This window comes from Toxotes jaculatrix, chromosome 1 (assembly GCF_017976425.1).
Source record: "Toxotes jaculatrix isolate fToxJac2 chromosome 1, fToxJac2.pri, whole genome shotgun sequence".
In the NCBI taxonomy this organism is placed as follows: domain Eukaryota; kingdom Metazoa; phylum Chordata; class Actinopteri; family Toxotidae; genus Toxotes; species Toxotes jaculatrix.
Genome location: NC_054394.1, coordinates 19188907 through 19210925, shown reverse-complemented (window position 1 = coordinate 19210925; position 22019 = coordinate 19188907). Strand labels below are relative to the sequence as shown.

General features: G+C 40.5%; 1 protein-coding gene across 2 annotated transcripts; it reads right to left on the bottom strand.

Moving 5' to 3' along the window:
- Window positions 1-3812: 3812 nt before the first annotated feature.
- On the bottom strand, window positions 3813-21607 carry trim66 (tripartite motif containing 66). 2 transcript variants are annotated; one of them, XM_041044822.1, is made up of 19 exons: window positions 21523-21607; window positions 18315-18534; window positions 17209-17422; window positions 15674-15803; window positions 15234-15350; window positions 14929-15043; window positions 14512-14658; window positions 13547-13664; window positions 12513-13336; window positions 10964-11002; window positions 10145-10351; window positions 9286-9415; window positions 9116-9197; window positions 8831-9017; window positions 7520-8436; window positions 7277-7400; window positions 7075-7149; window positions 6287-6439; window positions 3813-6116 (listed from the first exon to the last, which is right to left on the bottom strand). In XM_041044822.1, the coding sequence occupies exons 2-19, from the start codon at window positions 18321-18323 to the stop codon at window positions 5880-5882; spliced, it is 3825 nt and encodes a 1274-aa protein (XP_040900756.1). In that variant the 5' UTR covers window positions 18324-18534; window positions 21523-21607; the 3' UTR covers window positions 3813-5879. The 2 variants fall into 2 exon arrangements, with proteins under 2 accessions (XP_040900756.1, XP_040900764.1); XM_041044830.1 differs by lacking the exon at window positions 10964-11002 and having other exon boundaries at window positions 3814-6116; window positions 21523-21606.
- Between the last annotated feature and the right edge of the window lie 412 nt (window positions 21608-22019).

Genomic DNA, 22019 nt, shown 5'->3' with positions numbered 1-22019 from the left:
CTGGGCCTAAGTGTGAGAGGCCAAAAGTGTTCCCCCAGAAAGTGTCTAGGAGCGCGTTTCGGGGCCTCAGGAGTGGTTTGGACCCCCCTTTTTGTGGTACTTTTTGCCAAGCTTTTTGGCCGATTTTGACACCTTACTATACTACAACCATTTTTATGACATTTTGAGGCAAAAAAAAAATGTGACTTTATTTGACCGATTTTGACGCCTTACTATACTATGACCATTTTTATGACATTTTGAGGCTAACAAAAAATTTGACTTTTTTTGGCCGATTTTGACGCCTTACTATACTATGGCCATTTTTATGACATTTTGAGGCCGTTTTAAAAAATGCCTTTTTTTGGCTCATTTTGACGCTTTACTATACTATGACCATTTTTATGACATTTTGATGCAGTTTTAAAAAATGACTGTTTTATGACATTTTGAGGTCTTACAAAATTATGACTTTTTTGGCATATTTTGACGCCTTACGGCCCTATGACATGTTTTATGACATTTTGAGGTCTTACTAAAATATGACTTTTTTGGCATATTTTGACACCTTACCCCCCCCATGACGTGTTTTATGACATTTTGGGGTCTTAGTAAAATATGACTTTTTTTGGCATATCTTGTCAAATATATATTGTAACATATGTTATGAATAAGAAGTTAACTGCTGAGCATTAACACAAGTGAAGAGTTAAACACGGTGAATGAAAACGCACAAAGCTTTCTTACAGAGATGCAATGAACACAGCGTGGTGCCAGTTTAGTAAAACCATGGAACAATTATTTCCATAATTACTGTGGTGCATGATTGCTCAGAGGGGGCAAACGAGCTAATTAATTTAGGCCAGAAGTGAAAAGGTTTGAAATGTTATACCCTTCTGCAAACTGTAATTCTATTACAGTCATCCAGCCTATGCGATAAACACTGAGGAATGCTAAAATGTGCACGTCATTGATTTCAAGCCCTTATGAAACGGACTTCAGAGGAGGTTTTGTTGAGTCGCCTTAAGTTGATATAATGTAATTAGTGTGAGGCCAAAAGAAACAGTGTGGAAAACCCCTGAGAGCCATACATGCTATGATATAATAAAATTACTGGTTTATCAAGTATATTTACGTACTGGCACTGGAAGCATACTCTCCAATAAAACGTTTTGTCAGGAATCTCACAAGAAGTGCTGTAACACGAATTTGAGAGTAAGAAAGAGGGAGTCAGTGTTGGAGGTACATTCAAGATACTTACGTAATCACTGTATTACATAAATCCTAGACATTTCAAATTTGGCATTGTTCAGAGACTTCATCAAAATGTGTCTTTTTCATGATGTGTATTTAATTTATTGATATACTTTTAATATGGGCATGAATTGCCATGTTTGTTAAATGGTGTTGCAGTGAAACTTTGTTGCCTGGTCTTACATAAAAGAAAGGACTTTTCACAAATAAACAAAACATCTTAGCACTGGTGGAGCGTTGCTTATTGTTTCCCAAATACCAGTGTCCAGTATTTCCCCTGGTGTTGCAGGGCCCACTGACATGTCATGTAATTTCCTCTCATCTAAAGGTCGGGAATCCTCCATTTAGAAGTAGGGGGCACAAACATGTTGAAATCACTTATTTCACTGGAAACCAAAATTGGTTAGCTATAAGTCAAAACTAGCAATTTTACTCTTTTCAGTGTGGTGATTTGGAACAACATAATTCTATCAATATTATGCTCTACCATTACCACTGTTTTTTGTTTAATATAAACTTAAATTATTTTATTCTATAATGGGCTGTATATCAGTTATATTACATAAACAGACACACTTTCACAGAGTTCACAATGTACTCTCTTCCAGGCAAAATGTACAAACCAAAAAGAAAGATCAACAATACAGCACAGGACATCAGGTCAGTCTTTACAATAGTAACAGTATCAGTATCTCTTGTGCTCACCTGTTTTACCAGCACCCTCGCTCCCTAGCAGAGCCAACTTGATGTCATTCATGGCGACATAAGTAGGAAATGAGCTGTTAAAACTCCTTTCCTCTCCTCTGTCTTCTGAACACTACCTACCACTCTACAGATTACAGAGTGTTTGGAAGAGCTGCTTCACCACCACACGTCTCCCCTGTGAGAGCTGAAAACATGCAAAGTCTCTGCCCTTTCTCAGCCAACTGGAGATGTTTTCCAAGTAGAGTGGCAAAAAGGTTGATCAGCACAATACGGACAATGCAGACAGGTTTTTAGACATAGGTGTTAAGAAGAAGTCACATTCTTAGAGAAAAAAATTAATTATCCTGTAAAACAGCATATATTATACATGTTGGGTATTATACATAAATGTCCTACTGTTATATTGTGTGCCATGAGAAAAATTCACTTCAAAATCATCTGTTATCCACTGTCATCACTGAGTGACGTTTTGCAGTGTAAATTGCATAAAAACATAATAAATACATAAGTAGATAAATAGAGAGATAATATTAAAGGATCAGCCCTCCTAAACAAAAGCGGCACGAAAGTCAATGTGAAACATTGATCATACATGACTTTCAAGAAAACATGTGAGTGCTGACGTTTACTGTTACTCGAGAAAAACAGTGACCTTAGAAAGGTTAGTCATGGTGTTGGGATGCCTATGAGCTAATGAAACCACAAACATGTCACAGTTTCAGAATCTAAGGTACAGGATATAAATAGATGATAAGATGCCACAGGCTTTAAATGCACCTGACCTCAGGGAGGCACAAAATTCAGCTTCCCCTCTGTTCCACTCACAGCTGCAAAGATACTCCAAACTTGCATTTCACAGACTGCTTCACTGGTCAGCTCTTATTTTTCTCTCAGCACTTTTCTGTCTGCCCATTTCATTGTTCACGAAAGGTCACAGAAGTGTCTTATTGATATCATGCAATGTTTTACTCCAAATCTACTAACAAAAGGTCACAAACCTTATTCAGGAAAAAAACATAGCAAGATGCCCCAAGATGGCCACATTGTACACCTTAACACCTGTGTCTCATTGCTCTGTGTTCTTTAAAATGTGATCTTTAAAACCCCAAAAAAACAGCAGTGTAATGACAGTGGAGATAACATTTTATCCTTGTCCCTAATTGAACAGAAAGTGTTTTTACATCACATTACAACACTGAACTGGTGTCAAACTCCAACTTGGACAACATCTCTACTGAGGGGTTCTTGTTATTTCAGTTCAACAACAATAACACTTTAATACACCACCAGGGACTTGTCTTAGAAGCTGTCCTTTCTCCAGAAATCAGTTTATCTATTAAGACACATCCCTCCCTCTATTGTGTGATTAAATCTAAAACATATCCAGACATACAAAATCTATTGTAAATTCCAGCAAATCTTCTACCATTGCAAACACTCCTGAACTGTTCCCCTTGAATCTGACACAATCCCAATATTGTTTTACATGCAATTAAACATATTATACTGATTTTCTAAACCTATTGTCCACAGTTTCTTGTGATGTGAGGCAGGGGTCAACAGTATCTCCTGGGTAAAAAGAATTAAAATTTGCCAAAATTTTATTTTTATTTTTATTTATTTTATTTGGTCTTCTAGGAGGCACTACCCCTCAGACTGATGGCTTTCACATCAAACCTCTGGCAATCGTGGGTAAAAAAAAAAAAACTTCCACAAATGAAAGCATGGATCTACATGTGAGTCCTCATTTTTAGTTCAGTGTCTTTCAGTGGTCTTTCTAAAAGTCATACTAAAATACCTCCTAAATCTTTGTTCAAGTACAATTTAGCTTTCTGTTTCATCAATACCTCTGTCATCGTCCTTCAAATGATCGTCTTCATTTTAGGAGGAATGATGCAGGGATATTGATTTGCTGTTATTTACTACATGTGTTTATTTAGCAGTATTCAAAAAGACATTATGCATGCAACTTGTGCCCTATTTGCTATGAAATGTGCACAAACCCTCGGTTTGTCATCATTGAGTTTAATCAGAGACGACACAATGAAATTAAAGTAGAAGATGAACCTCAGAAGATGTTTTCACAGGGAGCCAAAAATCATGTATTATTCATGATCCCCCAAACATCCAAATAAAAGGATTTGAGTACCTCTTATAGTGCTGAAATTAATTTAGAATGAAATGTCACATTTATCATAATATTTGAACTACTGAAGATACACCACCTTCCAAAGTAAATAAAGGTGAAATAAATTGCTGAGAAATTTGTTTGAACTTTATTTTAAAGGATGTGTACGTTTGCTAGTGTAGCTTTTAGGAAAGAAGCTGAAAGAGTTCAAACTATACAGAAATGAGTATGTAGTCCAACTATAAATGGCTGCAGTACATACTGAGTGCTGGTTTCATACAGTAGATGAACATTTATAGTAAACCTATGCTAACAAAACAGTTTTCTCTTCCTTTCGTTCGTCCTATAACCTACAGTGATTATTAATGGCAGATGGGAAATAATTTTTAAAATTTTGTCTTGAATACATTTTATTGATATTGATTTAAGTGCATTTACTGTTGACTGTTACAGTAAAAAAAAAAATCAACCAGAAACCAGAAACTGTTTCTCATGAAACAGTGACAGTAACAATAGTTTATCCATTTTCCCTCATACAATAAGAAATATTACATCTACTGATTTAAAAGGTAGTAACATTACATACAGGAATACTGTATACTCACCAGTCTTGGGAATGATCAAAGACGATACAGACAATTATTTGTGCATTAATTACTGTAAAAGTCAAGTAAAGTCTACCTTAAGCAGCAGGAAGCAAGTAAAGTATATTTAAAAACAGGAAATGAGCTACAACAGTGCGGATTATAAAATTACGTATTTCCTCTCAACAGTGTGGCTCTACAAAGCAAGGACTGTGAATGATATCAGTTCCTTACTCTCTTATTCAGCCTGAGATATTTAGATAATAGAGTACAACACTTTGCTGAAACACAAGCAGAACAGAAATAATACATAATGTATCCACAAACTTAATTTCTGGTGAAATGCAAAATTAAAATTTCCTTGGATGCCTTGATCTAGATATTAAATCCTCTAACAAACATGAAAATACATATTCCCTGCTAAGTTCCAGTTATAGTGCCCTCAGTCCCTCACACTCTGTATCGCTCTGGTCAAAGAGACAAACTCAATGGAAGTGACACTGCTGCTTTTCAAAAAAAGCTACTGAGACACCTATGATAATTGCCTGCAATAATTTAATAATTAAAATGACAAATATAGTAAAATAAAGTTCTGTACAGTTGCACATGTATAAATATGTTGAACATTTACGAATATGGTAAATACAGAATTTACTAATATCAAAGTTTCATAATGATGTGTATAATGAGGCCTAGGTTCACCTAAAAAAAGTACCACTTAGTAAAGATGCAAAGTGAGATTAATGAACATCCAACTACAGCATCCTTTTTGTACAATATACATAGCATATAACGTAAGGTGTCTGATTTTAGGAGATCTAATTGTAAACACAGTAAGTAATTTTCAGTGCAGCATCACCTCACGTATATAGCTTGTTTTAAGCAGAAGCAACTCAACAAACTGTTTGGCTTTCTCCAAAAAGATATGGTTCCAAATGTATAGCATATAATTAGTAACCTAAACTTTTTTTGATTGCTTTTTTTACACTCTCTGCTCCTCTGATCAGTTGAACTCTTAAAAAAATTTACTCAAATCTATTATTCTTTCAGTATGTTGAGCTGCCATCAGGTGGCAGCAATGTGATATTACTGCAAACCCCAGAGAGGGATGCTTTCAGGTTACAGAATGGAGACACTGTTACAGCACCACAAGCTGCACAATATAAACAGTATAATTACACACAAATATGGCATATTTGTGTCCATGGCTGCTCTCCATTCACCTCTGGTTAGAAGTGATGCCTCCTCGACTTGAGAGAGTGTCTCCTCTTCCTCTTCCTGTGGCACTGCTCCCTCCTCTCTGGCCAGGGGAAACCACTCTCTGCGGTTCTGTAGGCCTCATCATACTCATCACTGTCAGAGTCTGCCTCTGCTGCAGGGAAAACTCTGTCTGGGAAAACTTCTTTCAGCTTGGAAGTGAAGAATGCCTCGAGGCTGCGGCCTGCTTGGGCCACCTCAGAGTCAGGCTGTGGTCAGAGAGAGAAAGAGCAATTACATTCAGATGCTAGTGAAGTACTGACTGATGATGACTGTATTTATAATTTAAACTTGGATTAATTGAGGTTATGATAATAATTATAATTATGAGACAAACTACATTGAATACACCAATACACAATACAAGTTTTTAACTTACATAATTGAACTTTGCACAGTTGTGGAACATGAGATACATATCAGCAACAAACTGATCCGGTGAGTTATAATATCGAGTATTCCTCTTATTGAGTTTGGCTCTGATTACAGACAGGTCCATTGGCCTCTTGATGATCTGGTAGTAATGGCGCGCCTGCACGAAAAAGCAGTGACATTTAAGACTTTTATATTATCCACCCAGCCACCCAGCCAAGCTCTTTCCCTTTCAAAATGCAACAAATAAACGTTCCATAGATTGCATTATGTGTCACTGTGGCAAATGTGCCTCCAACTATATAAATGGCACTTGCTTGGAACAGAATCTAAATCTAAATCTAAATCAGGCAACCCTAGTTCTTTCCTATGATTTCCTCATATCTGCCAACAGTTTCAGCTGATCCACAGTTGGTGGTAGTAACGCACTAAGAAATGTTGTGAAGCACAAGCACAAGCAGAGAGTAAGAAACCTGCTAACTCCTGTAAACATGTATAGAAACAATGCATGCCTCAAACTATTTTAAAATTCAGCTTTTTAAATGTCTTATGAGGAAGGAAATGCACTCAGCACATTTGTCAGGCCTCAAAAATACACTCAATGTGTTCTGGCGAGAGAACTAAACACAACTTTGTTCATAAAAGAACCCCGGAGGGTACATTTAAGCCCCCAGACCCTCACAAATAAAGGAGAAGTCAAAGTGTGTTCATGTACCTCTAAACATAAGGAAAACTACTGTGAAAATGAGCTGGCCTTCACTGTTACTGGACTGTAAGAAAGGTGGGAACACTCACGAGTGGACTGACGGGCTCATGGAAGGGAGCACTCAGGATGTTACTGAGGATCAGAAGAGTCAGCCGCTCACATTTCTACAAACAGTCGACCAAACATGAAACAAAATTGTTATGAATGCATGAAAAAGAGCACGCTTGCCGAAATCACCAAACAAGTCCACTGCTCATTTTAATTATCAATGCAGCTAATGAAATGACCTACTCTCTGGTCTAATGCAGACAGTCCGTGAGCCAATCTGTCTTCTCCAGATGCTCTTTCATTCTCACAGTCATATTCAACCTCTGGCTGCATGACATCTCTGCACAGGCTGCACACCCAGTCACCTCTGAACAGGATAAGAAACAGCATCAGGTTAACTATAACAGCGCTAAATAACAAGTCTGATAGGAGGTGAGAGAATAATGTTAAATGTACAAATTTTAGGTTACAGTATAAGACACTTACGAGGGGAAGCTAAGCAGAGACGGGATATGGCAAGACAGATGATAGACTTTTGGACAGCGGTCACAGCACAGCAGGTCTCCTCCGATCAGACACACCGCGCAGAAGTCCTCACTCTCCATCTCTGCATTGTCCTGTTCAGGCTGGACTTCCCCTGTCCCCCTCTGAGGTACAGGGTTTGCGATCAGAAGTGGCCTCTGACCAGGTACAGCATCGGCCTCCTCTTCCAGGTCAGAGCGAAGTGGTTGTGGGTCATCAGTTGTCAGTTCAGGTTCAGAATAAATGTCAAGCTCAGACTCCACGGAGCCATGAGAGTCCGGAGGCTGATCGGACATGGTGTTAGAATCAGTGTCGGCCTGAAAACTGGGATCATATTCAGGTTGAATGTCAGACTCTGTTTCAGCATCGCCTGACTCTGCATCAGCATCCAGCCCCTGGCCATCTTCTGATCCTGCTCCTGCATCTGACTCTGGGTCTGCCTCATATTCAAGACTTGGGTCTGAGTCACCTGCAATATCAGTCTCACCACAGAGCCCCATTTCTCTCGCAGCCACTGATTTCTCCTCAGCCAGAGATTCAAGTTCAGCCTCAGATAAAGACTGTGCATTTGGGTCAGAATCTGGTGATACATCAGAGTCTATCTGTGGGTCTGGATCAGCCTGAGAAACAACTACATCTTCTGAGACTGACCTAGGATCAGAGTCAGAGTCCAGATCCAGTGCAGAGTAACTCTGTGGCACATATTTAGGGTCTGTGGAGGGCAGTGTGGATGCTTTAAGAGAGATGAATCTTCCTTTACTGTCAGACTCACTGTTGGTTGACTGTGTGGTAGACTGATTACGAGTTTGTCTTTCTGTAGCATATGGTGGCGCTGTGAGTGAACGTGTGGTCCTCCTGGTCTCAGAACCCCCAGCTGTCCCCTATGTTTACAACAGAGGCGAGGAGAGGAGGCTTTCAGTTTATGTCATTAAATACATTTTTCATATTTTCTGCTGAATTAAACATTTTTTTCAACAGCATGTTAACTAAAATCAGTAGCACAGAAATAGAAAAACAGCTAAATTTTGGCATGGATGTTTTTTTTTTAATTAAAGAATACCAAACTCTTTTTCTGTGAAAATATAAAGAGGATAAAATAAAGTAATAGTTTGACATGCTGGGAAATTCCCTTGTTTGCTTTTTTGTTGAACATTAGGTGAGAAGATTGATATCACTACAAACAAAACAAAAAGTAACAACTTTCTTTGTAAATGTTCTATATATTCTGACTGCTGAGGCCCTAGGCTCTAGTGTATGAAAAGAAGTGAGACATACTTGAGGTACTGCATCATGCCAGGTTCTCTGCTGTGGGAGAGCTTCGCTCTTCTCCATCGTGCTGGCAGGTAAAGGGTCACTCTGCTGTCGTCCGTGTGGGGGGAGCTGAGAGACGAGTATTTTTAGACGCTCTAAACAAACCACTGGAACCCTGGGCCTTCCTGAGTCCTTCTGAACGTCTCTGTTACTTTGGAGGGAAGCAGAGAATGAGTGATGAAAACTGTACCTTTTTTTTTTTAATAATCTGTGCATGGACAGATGTTTGACTTGACAGTTGTTACACACCTGTTGTGTCCGTTTCTTGACACCCTGCATTTCTCCTTGGCCTCATAATCAATCTCTTCATTTACATAAGTAAAAGAATGATCTAAAAAAGAGAAAGACAATGAGCAAGTACTCACAGACAAACTTTTTCTTTTGAGAATATAAGAAACAATTGCATTGCATTCCAGCACCTGGCTCTGTCTTATAGGACAGCAGAGGAGAATGGTAGCCTCTGGGCGGGGACGTGTTAGACGAACTTTCCTTGACAACACAAAGCAGCCCATCTGAAGCTCTCCTCTGTCTGGGATCCATAGTGGTATACTGAGAACAAAACAAGCATCATGTAAATGCAAACTGTACAAATGTCTAGATGGAGGCAAAATAGTCTTATTAGTTTGTGAAACTCTACCACAATGATTTTTTAGATATTCAAACTTGTAGCTGAGGCAATGTATCACATTTTGCAAAGCTCCCTCTGCAGCCACAAAAGGCTTTACACAACTTTTTTATATATGCAGTTGTACTCCCCGAGACCCGTAAAGACTTTGATGTGTAAAATTGATCGACTTCCCCTTTAAAATACACACACTGCAAAGATTGAACGGGTAATACAATATGTACCTGGATTGTAACTAAAGCCATTGGCCTCAAAGCCAGGGCTAAAATTTTGTTAACCTCAAAAGCAGCAGTTGAGAAAACAAACTCACCTGAGGTCCACATAGTCATTGTTCTAGAGCTTATGATTACACCAAATGATCTGCATGCAACATGATGGAAAGCTCCAGAACAGCTACTAAATGAAACTTGTGGTAAAAAAAAATCAGCTACTGCCAGTTTTAAAAACTGAAACTGTTCCTGATTCTAAGATAGTTTCAGAATACACTCATTATCTGTGTAATTGTGTATGACAGGAGACAGTAGTACTGTTATTGCTATTTCTTTGCAATGCCAGAACTCACATGTGGAAAATGCACATCTTAACTGTGATCACTTCTATTGTGACAACAGAGCGTGTCCACATGTCCACATTATATCCTGATGCAGGGTTACCTTGTTTGCAGCTCCTGCCTCTAGGCTGTGAGTGCATCCTGTGGGCTTTTCAGTATAAGGGCTGGTGGATGGGGCTGCCAGTTCTGCTGGGATGCTCTGGGAGCGTCTCTTCCTCCTCGTGCACACTGAACTAGGGCTGAGCCTGCTGCTCTGCACATCAGATACACAGTCATGGGCTGTCACTGACACCTCCAGGGATGTAGATCTCTGTGAGAAACACAAACATACAAAAACTGAGCAGGGTTTCAAGATAGATCACATGCGCAAATGCACCTGTTCAGGCCATTAACAAAAGAAAGGAGAGAAAAGGAGTGGGTTGTGTGTGGTGGAAACAACCCTGAGTGTCACACGGGCTTGCGCACATGCACAGGCGCACACTAAATGAACAAAAACATCACTCAGAGCTTATTCTGGTACTGATTCAAAACAACTCAACAAACACGCAGAATGGCTCACACAGCTGCATATATTACTCTTATTGTACGGAGAATGAAAGGTTTGGTTACAACACCAATTATCATATGTAAATTCACCATCAGGGGTTCAGTGTGGCCCTTTGATTAAGCCAGAACTGCAAATCACTCTCTCCCTCTCTCTTATATTAGAGTTTAACTAATTCAAGTGTCCTGAAAAGCTCCTTTAAATGCCTTGGCTGTGTCTTCAGCTACTATAACCAGGGGGGCTGACAAATAATTTAACACCTTTTTTTTTTAAAAACACGTTCCTCTTTTTTTCTTCTTCTAGTGCGCCATCATACATATTCAAGCCAGGATGACACAGAGCATGTGCTCTTAAGTATCATGCGATTAAAACACTTACCTGATCCATGCCCCTTGGGAAAGGTATGCAGGATTCAGGCTGTGGAGGAAAAGAGACTATAATCCTTCTCTCTGGAACGATGGGGGGTGCAGGAATTTATCTCAGTGCAAACCAGAGCTAGATTCAAACTCCCACAATTCCCTCAGTGACTCATTAATGACAGGTTAAGTACATAAATGACTGTGCCCAAGTGGTTTTATGTCGCTTTCGTATGCTGTGACTTGAAAATGTAAAAATAATACATCTTTGTGCTCGTAATCATGCATCTTGACAATTTTTAAAGAGGTGATTATGTGGCTGCTCAACCCTCTGGCATCAAGTGTGACTATGATGAACAGTGCTCTCCTGGATTTTAGGATGCATTGCTGCGAACAGCTCAGCTTTAATTGTCAGAGCAGCTCTTTGTTTTCTCATCATCCTTTCCTCATAAAAGCAGGAGCAGGTTTCTGTTGCACCATCTGTTTTCAGTCTAGCTGTCAACTGTGGGAAGTGATCATTCTGGCATTAAAATAAACAGTGTTCCTTTTAGTTTCACCCGTTTATGGATATTCATTAAAACTGAATAATGCCTCCAGTTTGATGCTCCCTTAAACTTCAACATTTTAGAAATATAGATTAACCCTTTTTGATTTGTAAAACATTTTCCTACATGCTTGTGATGTGACTCAATATCACTTCACCATATCATTTTTGAATTGGGCTTTGTTGTCTTTGTCTTTTTGTTCTTTGTGATTCTCTAAGCAAGTGTTTCAACATCCTTGTTTTATAGGAAATAGACTTGACGCCGACGAATAGGTTGTGGTTTTTGAGATGTGTGTATAAAGAGCACAGTGTGGTTTATCATATCATGAGTTGTGAGTTGGGTTAATAATTTGTTTGAGCCCACAGAAACATTGCAGCGTGTGAAACGAAAAACCGAAGACTGAGATGCAAAAAATTCAACCACATGTCCTGCTTTGATCTCAAGTAAGATGTTGATCAGAAACTAGTAAGTTGAATTCTCAACTAATGTTCACAGCTCTGTTGCTTTTACTTCCTGGCATTATAAAGTCGATATCAACCAGAACAATATTGGTATTGCTATTAGTGTTAGCAGTGCTTTTTATCTTCATCTTTATGCAAAGTTGTCCCCTGATATTTTTTATAGTGAGGACAAATGTGTTTTGTTTTTGTATAGAATATGTAATAAATCCTTTATTATAAATAGATTTATATTCAAGCACCTCATGTATTTTTGTCACGTGACATGACTGAGAGCTCCAGAACAGCTACTGAATGGACCTTGCGGTGAGATTACTTTGGCAACTGCTGTTTCCAAGGTCTAGAATGAACTTTTGATCTCAAGTTTTGAGCCAACACGGAGTCCATAAAGGGCTCATTAAAAAAAAAATTAGAACGTTTACATTTCTTGACAACTGGGTAACTCCCTCTGCTCAAGAAGATTGTGTGATATGGCTGAAAGTGGCTGAAGACCTTGTGGTGAGATATTTGTCATCTGCCAGAAACCCACAGTATCAGTCAGGCTTTGTAGTTAACTTTAATCTCTTACCTTGCCATCCCTGTGGTCTCTGACTGTCAGTGCAGATCTGGTCCTCTGCTGCTCTTTTCTGAGCTCTGCTGCTGGAGAAACACGGCGCTGCTGCTGGACAGGACTCTGCTCACTCCTGTCCTGCTGCAGCTCCTCACCCAGCAGCTCTCTGCTTTCAACCACTGCTGTGTGACCACAAGTCTCCTCCACTCTGCATCTGTCCTCCCAGCTCTCTTCTGTCATCACATCTCTGTTCACAGCTGTGTGGCCAAGCTCCTGCTGCAGAGCTGTGCTAATCGCCAGCTTCCCCTGGCACGGGCCTGGCCTGCCACGGTCTGCACTTAGCTGAGCCTGGCTGTCTAGAAGAATCTCTCTCTGGTGTTGGTGATAAGAGAGATAAGATTTAGACAGAGAGTTGAGTTGGGAGTCAGCAGTTTGTGGTTGGGATGTGGATCCTCGAGTGCAGCTGAGCTGGATGGATCCTATGATCGGGACAGGTGATGTAGGGGGAGGACAGTGTGAAGAGCTCTCTGTGTCGCAGCACCTCTGGAGCTGCTGGTTCTGTTGCAGGGAGGCAGAGATAAGGGTAGGCTGAACACAGCTGGAGTTATAAAGTGTGGCTTCCAGCTGGCTTTTGTCCAGACTGGGCAGATCTGGCTGAGGGGGAATGCCATGCAGGCAACACATCTGGGGCTCACAGCAGGCCTGGTACCCACAGCCTGGCTCTCGTCCTCTGTGAAACACCGATGGCAAAGCCAAGCAGGTGATGGGCTGAGGCCTCAAAATGCTGGAGCAGGCCAAACCCTGAGGGTAAGCGCAGTTTCCCCCTTCAACAGTCAGCTGGCCTGCAGATAAACACAGTCACTGCAGGAGCTCTATTCAAAAATAATATGTCATATGTCATGCATAAAAATAACATTGATAACAATGGTAGTGGTTTGTTTTGTAAACGTGAACACAAAATTTTTATTGGGGGCTTATTTCCACCTACTTTCATTTACATTTCTGTAAAAAACTGAAATATAGTCTTCTTGCTTCAGTAGTATTCATCTTACCTAAAGAGGAAATCTGCTTCATCCAGTAACTAGCATCCCAGTTGAATCTGATCTTGACAGGACTCCAAGAGTCTGAGTGGAGTGGTGGTTCAAGCAGTTGTTGCATCTGGAGTGAAATCTACAGAAAGAATATATATATTTTATGTATGAAAAACAGGACAAATTTATTTCCACACTGTCTTCCTTGATCTCCATAATAATAATACAACAAAATGTAAAAGTGTTCTCAAAAGACACCCACAGATAATACAGAAAGGATCATAATTTGGATTTTCTTTGAAACCCGAGCAGGTATTAACACAAGTGCAAATGACACAAACATACTCAATCTTTTAGCAGCACCAGTGGATTAGAGTTCAGGTTAAAAGACTATGCAAGTAATTCACTACTGCATTTCCATAAAGTTTCAGGTATCACATGAAAATTTCCAGAATAATGGTCATAATCGAAGCAAAGAGGCCAAGATATCCTGAGTTTTTGTTCCTCATATAGTTCAAGATCCAAAAAAGCTGGATCCTACACCTCCTGTCTTGTCTTTTTTAAACCCTTACTGCCTGGTAAATGCCTGCATCTATCAAACTCCACACGGTTCACAGCACAGGCTTTCTGTTTAAAATTTGTAGTTTCCGAAACCCAAGCCGAAATAAATCTGCTGATGCAACTTCAGTAATTTTTTCAGGCTTACTGTAACAAAGCTCCTCCAGTAACACAAAGAACATTGCACAACTGTTTTTTCTGGCTCAGTAGTAATCCCTGTAACTAGTAAACTGACCTTCATACTGAATATAATCGGTGGAGTTTCCCTTAAATATAAATGTGAGAGGATTTACTTTTTCAAAGATAAAAACGGGCATAAAACGTATTGTTCGACTCCCTCACAGTAATCAGTTACTAATCCCTAAAAGAACTACGTGTGTGTGTTATAATAAGACAGTGAACATCTGTTGACTGTCCTGTCAGCGTACCAGAGCTCGGCTGAAGAGCACCGGGCCTCTGCAATGGTGGGTCGTAGCCCAGGTGATGAACTTCTGAACGTGGTCCAGCTGGCCACATATCTCTATTGCCCCCTGCAGCTGGTCCTCCAGACGCTGCTGGAAGTCCTCTGAGATTTTCTGTGAAGACACCCATAGAAATGCATGCAGTTATGTGTAATTACTGGCACACAGAGAGCACCCTGGCTGGACTGTGGGCTATATCAGTGGCTCTTTTTCTGACAGATGTAGTTCCTGAGATGTTGGCTTAAGCAGCTTTGACATATTATTATGGGCTCTCGTTTGCTGGCTTTCTGGTCTGATTACATCACGGCAGTTACAGATTCTTTGCATGTAGGCTCACGGCTGGCTGAACGATAAGAAGGAAAGAAAGAAAGAGCAAGTAATTACCTCCAGTTGCTCTATTAATAGGTTGGCTCGTTTGTTAAGCTCGTTCATCATAATCATCTTTGCCATTTTAATCTGGTTCTCTGCCTTCCTGTGTGCAATCTTTACTCCATGAAGTCTACGAAGACAGAAAAGAGAAAATAAATGGCTCAGAATGGCAAATGCAGAAGAAGAAAGAAGCATCTCAGACATTAATTTATGTATTAGTATGCTATACTTATACGCTGTTAAATTTTTGACCATTTTTGGCAGTTGTTGCTCAGACTTGGGACTATGATTATGACAGCTCTGTGTGAGTCTTTACCAACCTGCCCTCTATCTGTTTAGCACTGTTCTCCACTGCAGACCTCCTCTCTTCCACCTGCACCATCAGGCTCTCAAACAGCCACTGCTGATCCTGTAGGGCCTTCCAAATCTGCACCACCCTGAACACATGAGAGATCACAGAACCAGATAGAAAGTTCACTAATTTATTCTTTGGTCATGCAGAACACCAGAATTAAATTTGTCTCCCCAGGGGACACGACATTATGCTAGTGACCTTAGAGGCAGCTACTGTACTGTAACATCACAGAAAACAAAAGCGTATGAATACTTAATAGGTATTAGGCGGGCCAAGGGTAGTGTATGCAGACACAGATGATAAAAGTGACAAGGCAGTTAAAGAGTGTTGTTGCTCAGAGGAAGTTCTTAACCTGCAGTTAGCCATTCTCTGCAGTGTCCTTGTGCTGTGCATCAGAGGACTGACCTGTGGTTTTTGTGGGAGGACAGGTGGCAGCTGCTACAGCACAGAAGGTCACATGACTCACAAAACAGCTCCAAGGGCTCCTGTCTGTGAGAGTGGCACATCAGGAGGGAACAAGGATACGACCCCGGGCCTAAATGACAGACAGAGGGAGGAGGGAGAGGGGAGAGAGCAAGGAGCATTAGCAACACTCGACAAGCAATATTTGGAGAGGGCAAACCACTACAGTATAGTCTGCCGGACAATAACGTTATCAAATGATCAGACAAACAACAAGCTATTTTAATCTTATTTGAAAAAGAAAGGTGTTTTTTGTTCTCTTGTTACCAACAGAGCCAGGCTAGCTGTTTACCCCGTCTACAGTTTTTATGCTAAGCTAAGCTAACTTGCTGCCGGCTCTAGCTTTATATTTACCATACAGACAATACACTGAGTGTTATTAATCATCTCATCTAACACTCAGCAAGAAAGGGAACAAGCACATTTCAATGAATGCTGAACTATTCATTTCCTGGGTGTGGTTTGCCTAAACAGAAACAAACGGACAATTTTTGATCACTGGACCCTTGCAATGAATTTAAGCGTAACATTTTTTAGGATTTTTAACTGCTGGACTTTTCAGTAAAAACATATATTACATGTTCATATTCATGTAAATGTTCATACAATTGCGGGAAACTGGTTTCAAAGTGAGGTTGCAGTGGGTGTGAAAGAGTGCTAGGTGTCAAAGATCTAGGTGACAGTGCTGTCCAACTGGCCTTTGATGCACCAAAACAACAACCGACACACACACACATACTAAAACACACAATGAACACACCTCTCACATGTTTCTAAATAGGTCACTGTAAAAACTGTTAACCCACAGACCATCTATCCAACAATAGCTGGATGAAGCTAATGAATGCAGCCCTACTGCTCTCTGCTGGCCAGCTCACCTCAGCCAACCCCCTGCTGCCTGCACATCATCACACATCTCTGTGGTCGAGAGCTGAGCATCACCCTGTGTGCATCAACCCGATCTGACTGACCACATCCTGTCTGTCAGCGCAGTCACACAGTTTTTCTCACAAGTACACAAGCAAAACAGTAACACTCCCACATCACAATGAAGGTGTTTAGGATCTGCTTGTTATGATTTGACAACTTGTGCAAAGCAGTCCTGCAAAAGCAGCTGGCAACGAACCTGCCAGGCATACTTATGGGTCTTTAAATAGCTACACACTAATATTAGCAAGGATGAATTTGTGTGAGCACTTCAGAATCTGGGCCATGTGTTAAAGAAAGGTGTAATAAAAGACAGGGATCTCCAGAAACTATTATCAACCATCGCCAGTGGCATGCATTATTCATTGCAATAGCTCCTACTGAGACATGATTAACAAACAGAGCACAGAAAGAAAAACAAAGAAGCCCAAACAGGTTTTCAGATGGCAGAGAGAGAGAGAGACAGACAGACTGTGTAGCCCCACTAATAATCTGTCATACTGGCGTAGGAAGTGAATGTAACAAAGCCTTCAAATACGTAAATATCTTGCCTTGTCCAGTTGGTGGCAGGGAACTGGAGCCTCTCTGGTGCATGTCAGGACACTGGTTGGCACTGGGCCTCTGCTGTTGGTATAAGTCTGTGTACTGGGAAGTGGCAGGGGCTCTCTGATGCTGATGTACATCTGTGCACTTGTAACATAACCACTTGTTGCAGAGCGTACACAGACTCTGTGCAAGTGTTGGCTCTGAGCACTCGGAGCAGCTCTGACAGACACACACAAAGAAAAACATCTTCTGTTTAACGTGTAGTGAACACACACATGCACCCGCAGATATGTGATAAACAGATGAGGCGGCATACGTCAGAAATATTTGTGTTGCTGCCTTACTAAGTCACACGTCCAAGAGTTGTTATTTGTACTCATGCTTGCAAATGCTTCAGACTTTCAGAATAATATGACTGAGCTCATGAAGACAAAACTAAACCTGTATTATAGAGCCATTTGTTTATCATTACTTAAACACTGATTTAATTTTTTAACCATAACCATTTAAACATCTTAATATATGTAAATATTAGAAAAGAAATACATAGACTCTATACATAGACTAGAATACATAGACTTCTAAAATAAGTATTTTGAAAATTTTATTACTAAATAAATATGATAAAACTCCCCCAACTGTTTACATCTCATTTTGTCTCAGACATGAACAAATAAAAGAGCACAAAAGCTGTCAACTATAACCTGGCAAGATGATGCACAGTACAGCTATTTTCACCTAAGTAGTACTTTATTAATTCCTGTGGAGAAATTCATCCTCTGCAGTTGACCTTTCCTACCAATTTAGGAACAGTGAACAGAGCCTCGGGACCAAATCCAGTTTTAAAACCCTGTGCCTCATCCAAAGGCAATGGCAGGGGTATTCCTAATATCTAACATATCTTTTGGGGTTGGAAGAGAGCAACACAAACACAGAAAGCATGCCAACTCTTTACAGAAAGGCCTAAAGCCCTAAAGGGGTTCAATCACAGGATCAACATTGCAAACTGCTGCACAATAAAAAAAACAATCGCCTGATGAATTAAGTCTCTAGCTGTGTCTTAAAAGAAGGCAAATCAAATTGGGAAACAATGGTGAAAGAAACACCTTACCTTCTCCATTTCAGTGCTTTGAGTAGAGCTGTTGACTTCTCAGTGGGAGGGAGAGGAGAAGAGAGCGAGCAGTCTGATGCCTCAGCAGCAGAAACACTGAGGCTCCTACCTAAGGCAGGAAGCAGTGCGCACCAAGAGGTGGCCCCAGAGGAGACGGCTTACATGACAGCCTCACTGTGCTCCCTCCTCCCCCAGTTCATCCATGTGTAGGACCCCCTCACTGCAGCAGAGGAGAGGAGTGTCACATTCAAATTCATCCCCTGCTCGCTGGTGCAGGCAACAAAAAAAGACAGAAAATCTAATCCTTTTTCTTAAATAAGCCTGTTCATAATAATTGGGAATTAGGGAGATAAGATAATTATTTTTTTGTAGGGCAAAATATCCCCGGAAGCCCTTTCCAAAATGGAAGAAGGAAGACCAAGTGACCTACAATGAGGGAGGAGGGAGAAATTGTAATGTAAGCAACTTTTAGGTCTTTGGAGCAGGCTCTGCGAGGCAGGATTAGGTGATGCTAGGCTCTGGTTGTGTCGTGCTGGGCTAGAATGGGCCGGCTGTGGCCTTCTTCCCTTTGTCGGCACGAGGAGGGGACAGATCCCAGTGGAACAACACGCTAACGTAGCACACTGAAACCGGGTCAGGCTCTGATAGGCTCCAGATGGGACTAGGATACTCCAGCAGTTCTCTCTAACACTGTGAAATCAATTAAGATTTTAACACATGTCAGGAAGATGAACAGCAAGAGGAAAATAAGGGTATAGAAAAGTGTAAAGAAAGATGATGATGTGAAAGTTGAAAAAGGGAACTGGAGAACAGGGTACTGATGACACTAATCAGAACTTAAAACATGCACTCACCATTAAATATAGCCCAGAATCAAACCAATGTCACATCTGGAGCTGTGAGCAACTCTGCCTAACAACAACCCCTGCAGCCTGACCTACAAATCTGACAACTTTCTCATCCTTGGGTGTTTCAGTGGGGAGCTCAGAGCAATCCCATTCCCCATTGTGTGCTCAAAGACCCAATTTAAAACACAATTAGTCAGTCGTAGTACACCCTGCGTCTTGTTCACTCAGCTCTGTAGAATGTTCAGATTGCGCACTTGCTTTCGTTGCACCTCCACAGCATTTATCTGAAGCCTCCCGCCAGCTTCTCTGTCCTGCAAAGTGAAGCTAGCACTAGACAGACATGCCATCTCAAGAGATGTCACAATAATAGAAACCTGTGCAGTGATCTCACACTTGAAAGCACCACCTATGCAACATCTATTAACACTGAGGTGACAAGATCACAGAGAAAGCAAGATTATCTGCATCCACTCAAGTTGTTAGGCCATTTTACTGTTTATCTCCTCAAATAACTTATGTTGTGCTCTGCATAGATATCCATCAACAGAAACATCTTACCTTATGTTCATAAAATGCAAGTAAATCCTTAAAAAATTTTAAATAATTGGAGAACTCACTGAGAGTTCCCCTTGGTTAAAATGCTAGCTTCAGTTGTTGCAGATTCACACAGAAACAAGGTTGTTAAGAATTATTTGTCCAATTAGGTTCATTTTCTCATCAAATGGTGCGTGAACTGCTACAAGCGATCTCACCATGTGCCTCTTTTCAAACACTTAAAATGATTTGCAGCAGTTTTACTTTCTGTTTGCTGTGACACCTCTCTCTTGTACAAGTGATATCTCTTATTTTAAAACTTCCTTTAGAATGACCCACGCTGTTTATTCTGAAGTGTAATTACTACATTTTTAGCCATTAGAGGGCAGAAGAAGTCCAAATAACTTGACAAACCAACATCTCCAACATAATATGACTTTTTAAAGTTCTTATACACCTAACACACCTAAGCTGTACAAAAAAAATGCACAAACAGCGGATATAATTGCAGTATGATGCTGGACAAGTATCATACAGCAAGTTTATCATAGTTTTTTTGTTGCTGGAAAAGAGTTGAGAGCAGGGAGACTCAATGTGTGATCTGTAAATCCAAAATTTAATATTTAGAAAGTTAAATAATACTTCTCTTCCAGCCTGTTACTGTGGGCAGTCCCTTTCAAATTGCATGTAGTCATTTAATTCAATATAATAATATAGAAATTATATTAATTATACTGATGTGAAACATTGTGCTGTAATTTGTTAGCCAGATTGCAATATTCAGCAAGTCTAGAGCTGTAGCTGTAGCACTGAAGAAACTGAGGGCAGGACTAAAATTCACAGTTTTTAACAACCTTAAGAAGACTTGCATTCTCTGGTTACTCAAGGGCTGATGGTTTTTATACAAAATATCTTTAAATTTCAAATCATGAAACCGAGAGAAATTCTCCCAAAGGTCTGGTAAAAAAAATTCACATTTTATACTTTTCCCCCTCTCTTGTACTGAAGTTAAAGAAAGCTTTAACCTCACAATAAACATAAAACCAACCGAGGTTCATTTGAGTTTTTTACAGCTGTCCAATTTGTGATCTGGTGTCACTCTATTCTTGGCTCGGTAGTTAGGTTACAGCACAAACATCACTGTGAAACGATAAATCCCTGTTAAATAATAGTGCGGTCATGGGAACACTACTGTTGAGTATGAATAGACCAACTCAAATCTGTTTTTTTACTCACTGTATTAATCTGTGGGAATTTGGGAATTGCAGTAATTTCCTTCTGGCACGTTACACTCTACCTGTCCCATCTGCTCATGAATGACAGCACTTTATTAACGCGTCTTCGCTTAATAACAAGCATGTCAGTCAACCCGCAGAGCACTGCCTCCCCCCTCGCATCCACAGCCATTGCCTCTGCATTGGCAACCTCACCTCCAGCGCATCACTGAGTGTTACTATTTTTTAGAAAGTGCGCATGAGATTACGCCCCTATCATGGCATCGTGGTGCAATCCACAACAGCCCGCAAACCCAAAGTCAGCACACGCGTAGTTTGGTGCACGGAGAATCCAGAAACTGTATCTGTGTACAAAATCAACTGCGTCCGCGAAGTGCACCGCTCATGCAAAACATCCTATCAGGTAAACATCAGTGGGAGCGTGTGTGAGGATGTGAGAGTGCTGTTTACAGTCCGGTGGAAACGAGACTGTGTGACGAGCGACTCAACTTCTGTCGGCCTGTCAATCATGTGTCAGGTGTGCAGCATTACGAGTCTGTCCGCAGAGAGTTTTTCTTTTCTTTTTCTTTTTCTTCTTTTTTTTTTTTTTACCTTGACCCGAGCATCTACGAGTGTCGATCCTCCCCATCGGATGTCGCTCTTTGGCCCGGCCAAAATTTTGGAGATTCCAAGTCTCGCAGTTAATCGTGAGATTTTGTGCTCGTTCTCATGCAACACTTCTGACGTTTCTCAAAGCGGTAGTGTGACTCTTGGTGAGGAGGCTTGACTGTCTTTGGGGACTTTAAAGGGATGGCACCATGGGTAACATCACTGCTGCCCTGTGATGGAAGAAGTATTCAGTCTCTTTATCCAAATAAAAAGAACAGCAACAGCGCGATGTGAAAATTGTCAAAGTAGAAATCATGCGTTATAAATTTTACCTGAGGAATGCACAGTATTATCAGTACTTAAATCATCAAAACTGTAAGTTTTCATCCAGCAGAATGGTCCCTATCAGCATTTAAATGTGGTACCTAGGTTGAATATATAATATATATATATATATTTGGTCATTTAAAGTTAAGTATTTCAAGCAAAAACTGCAATCG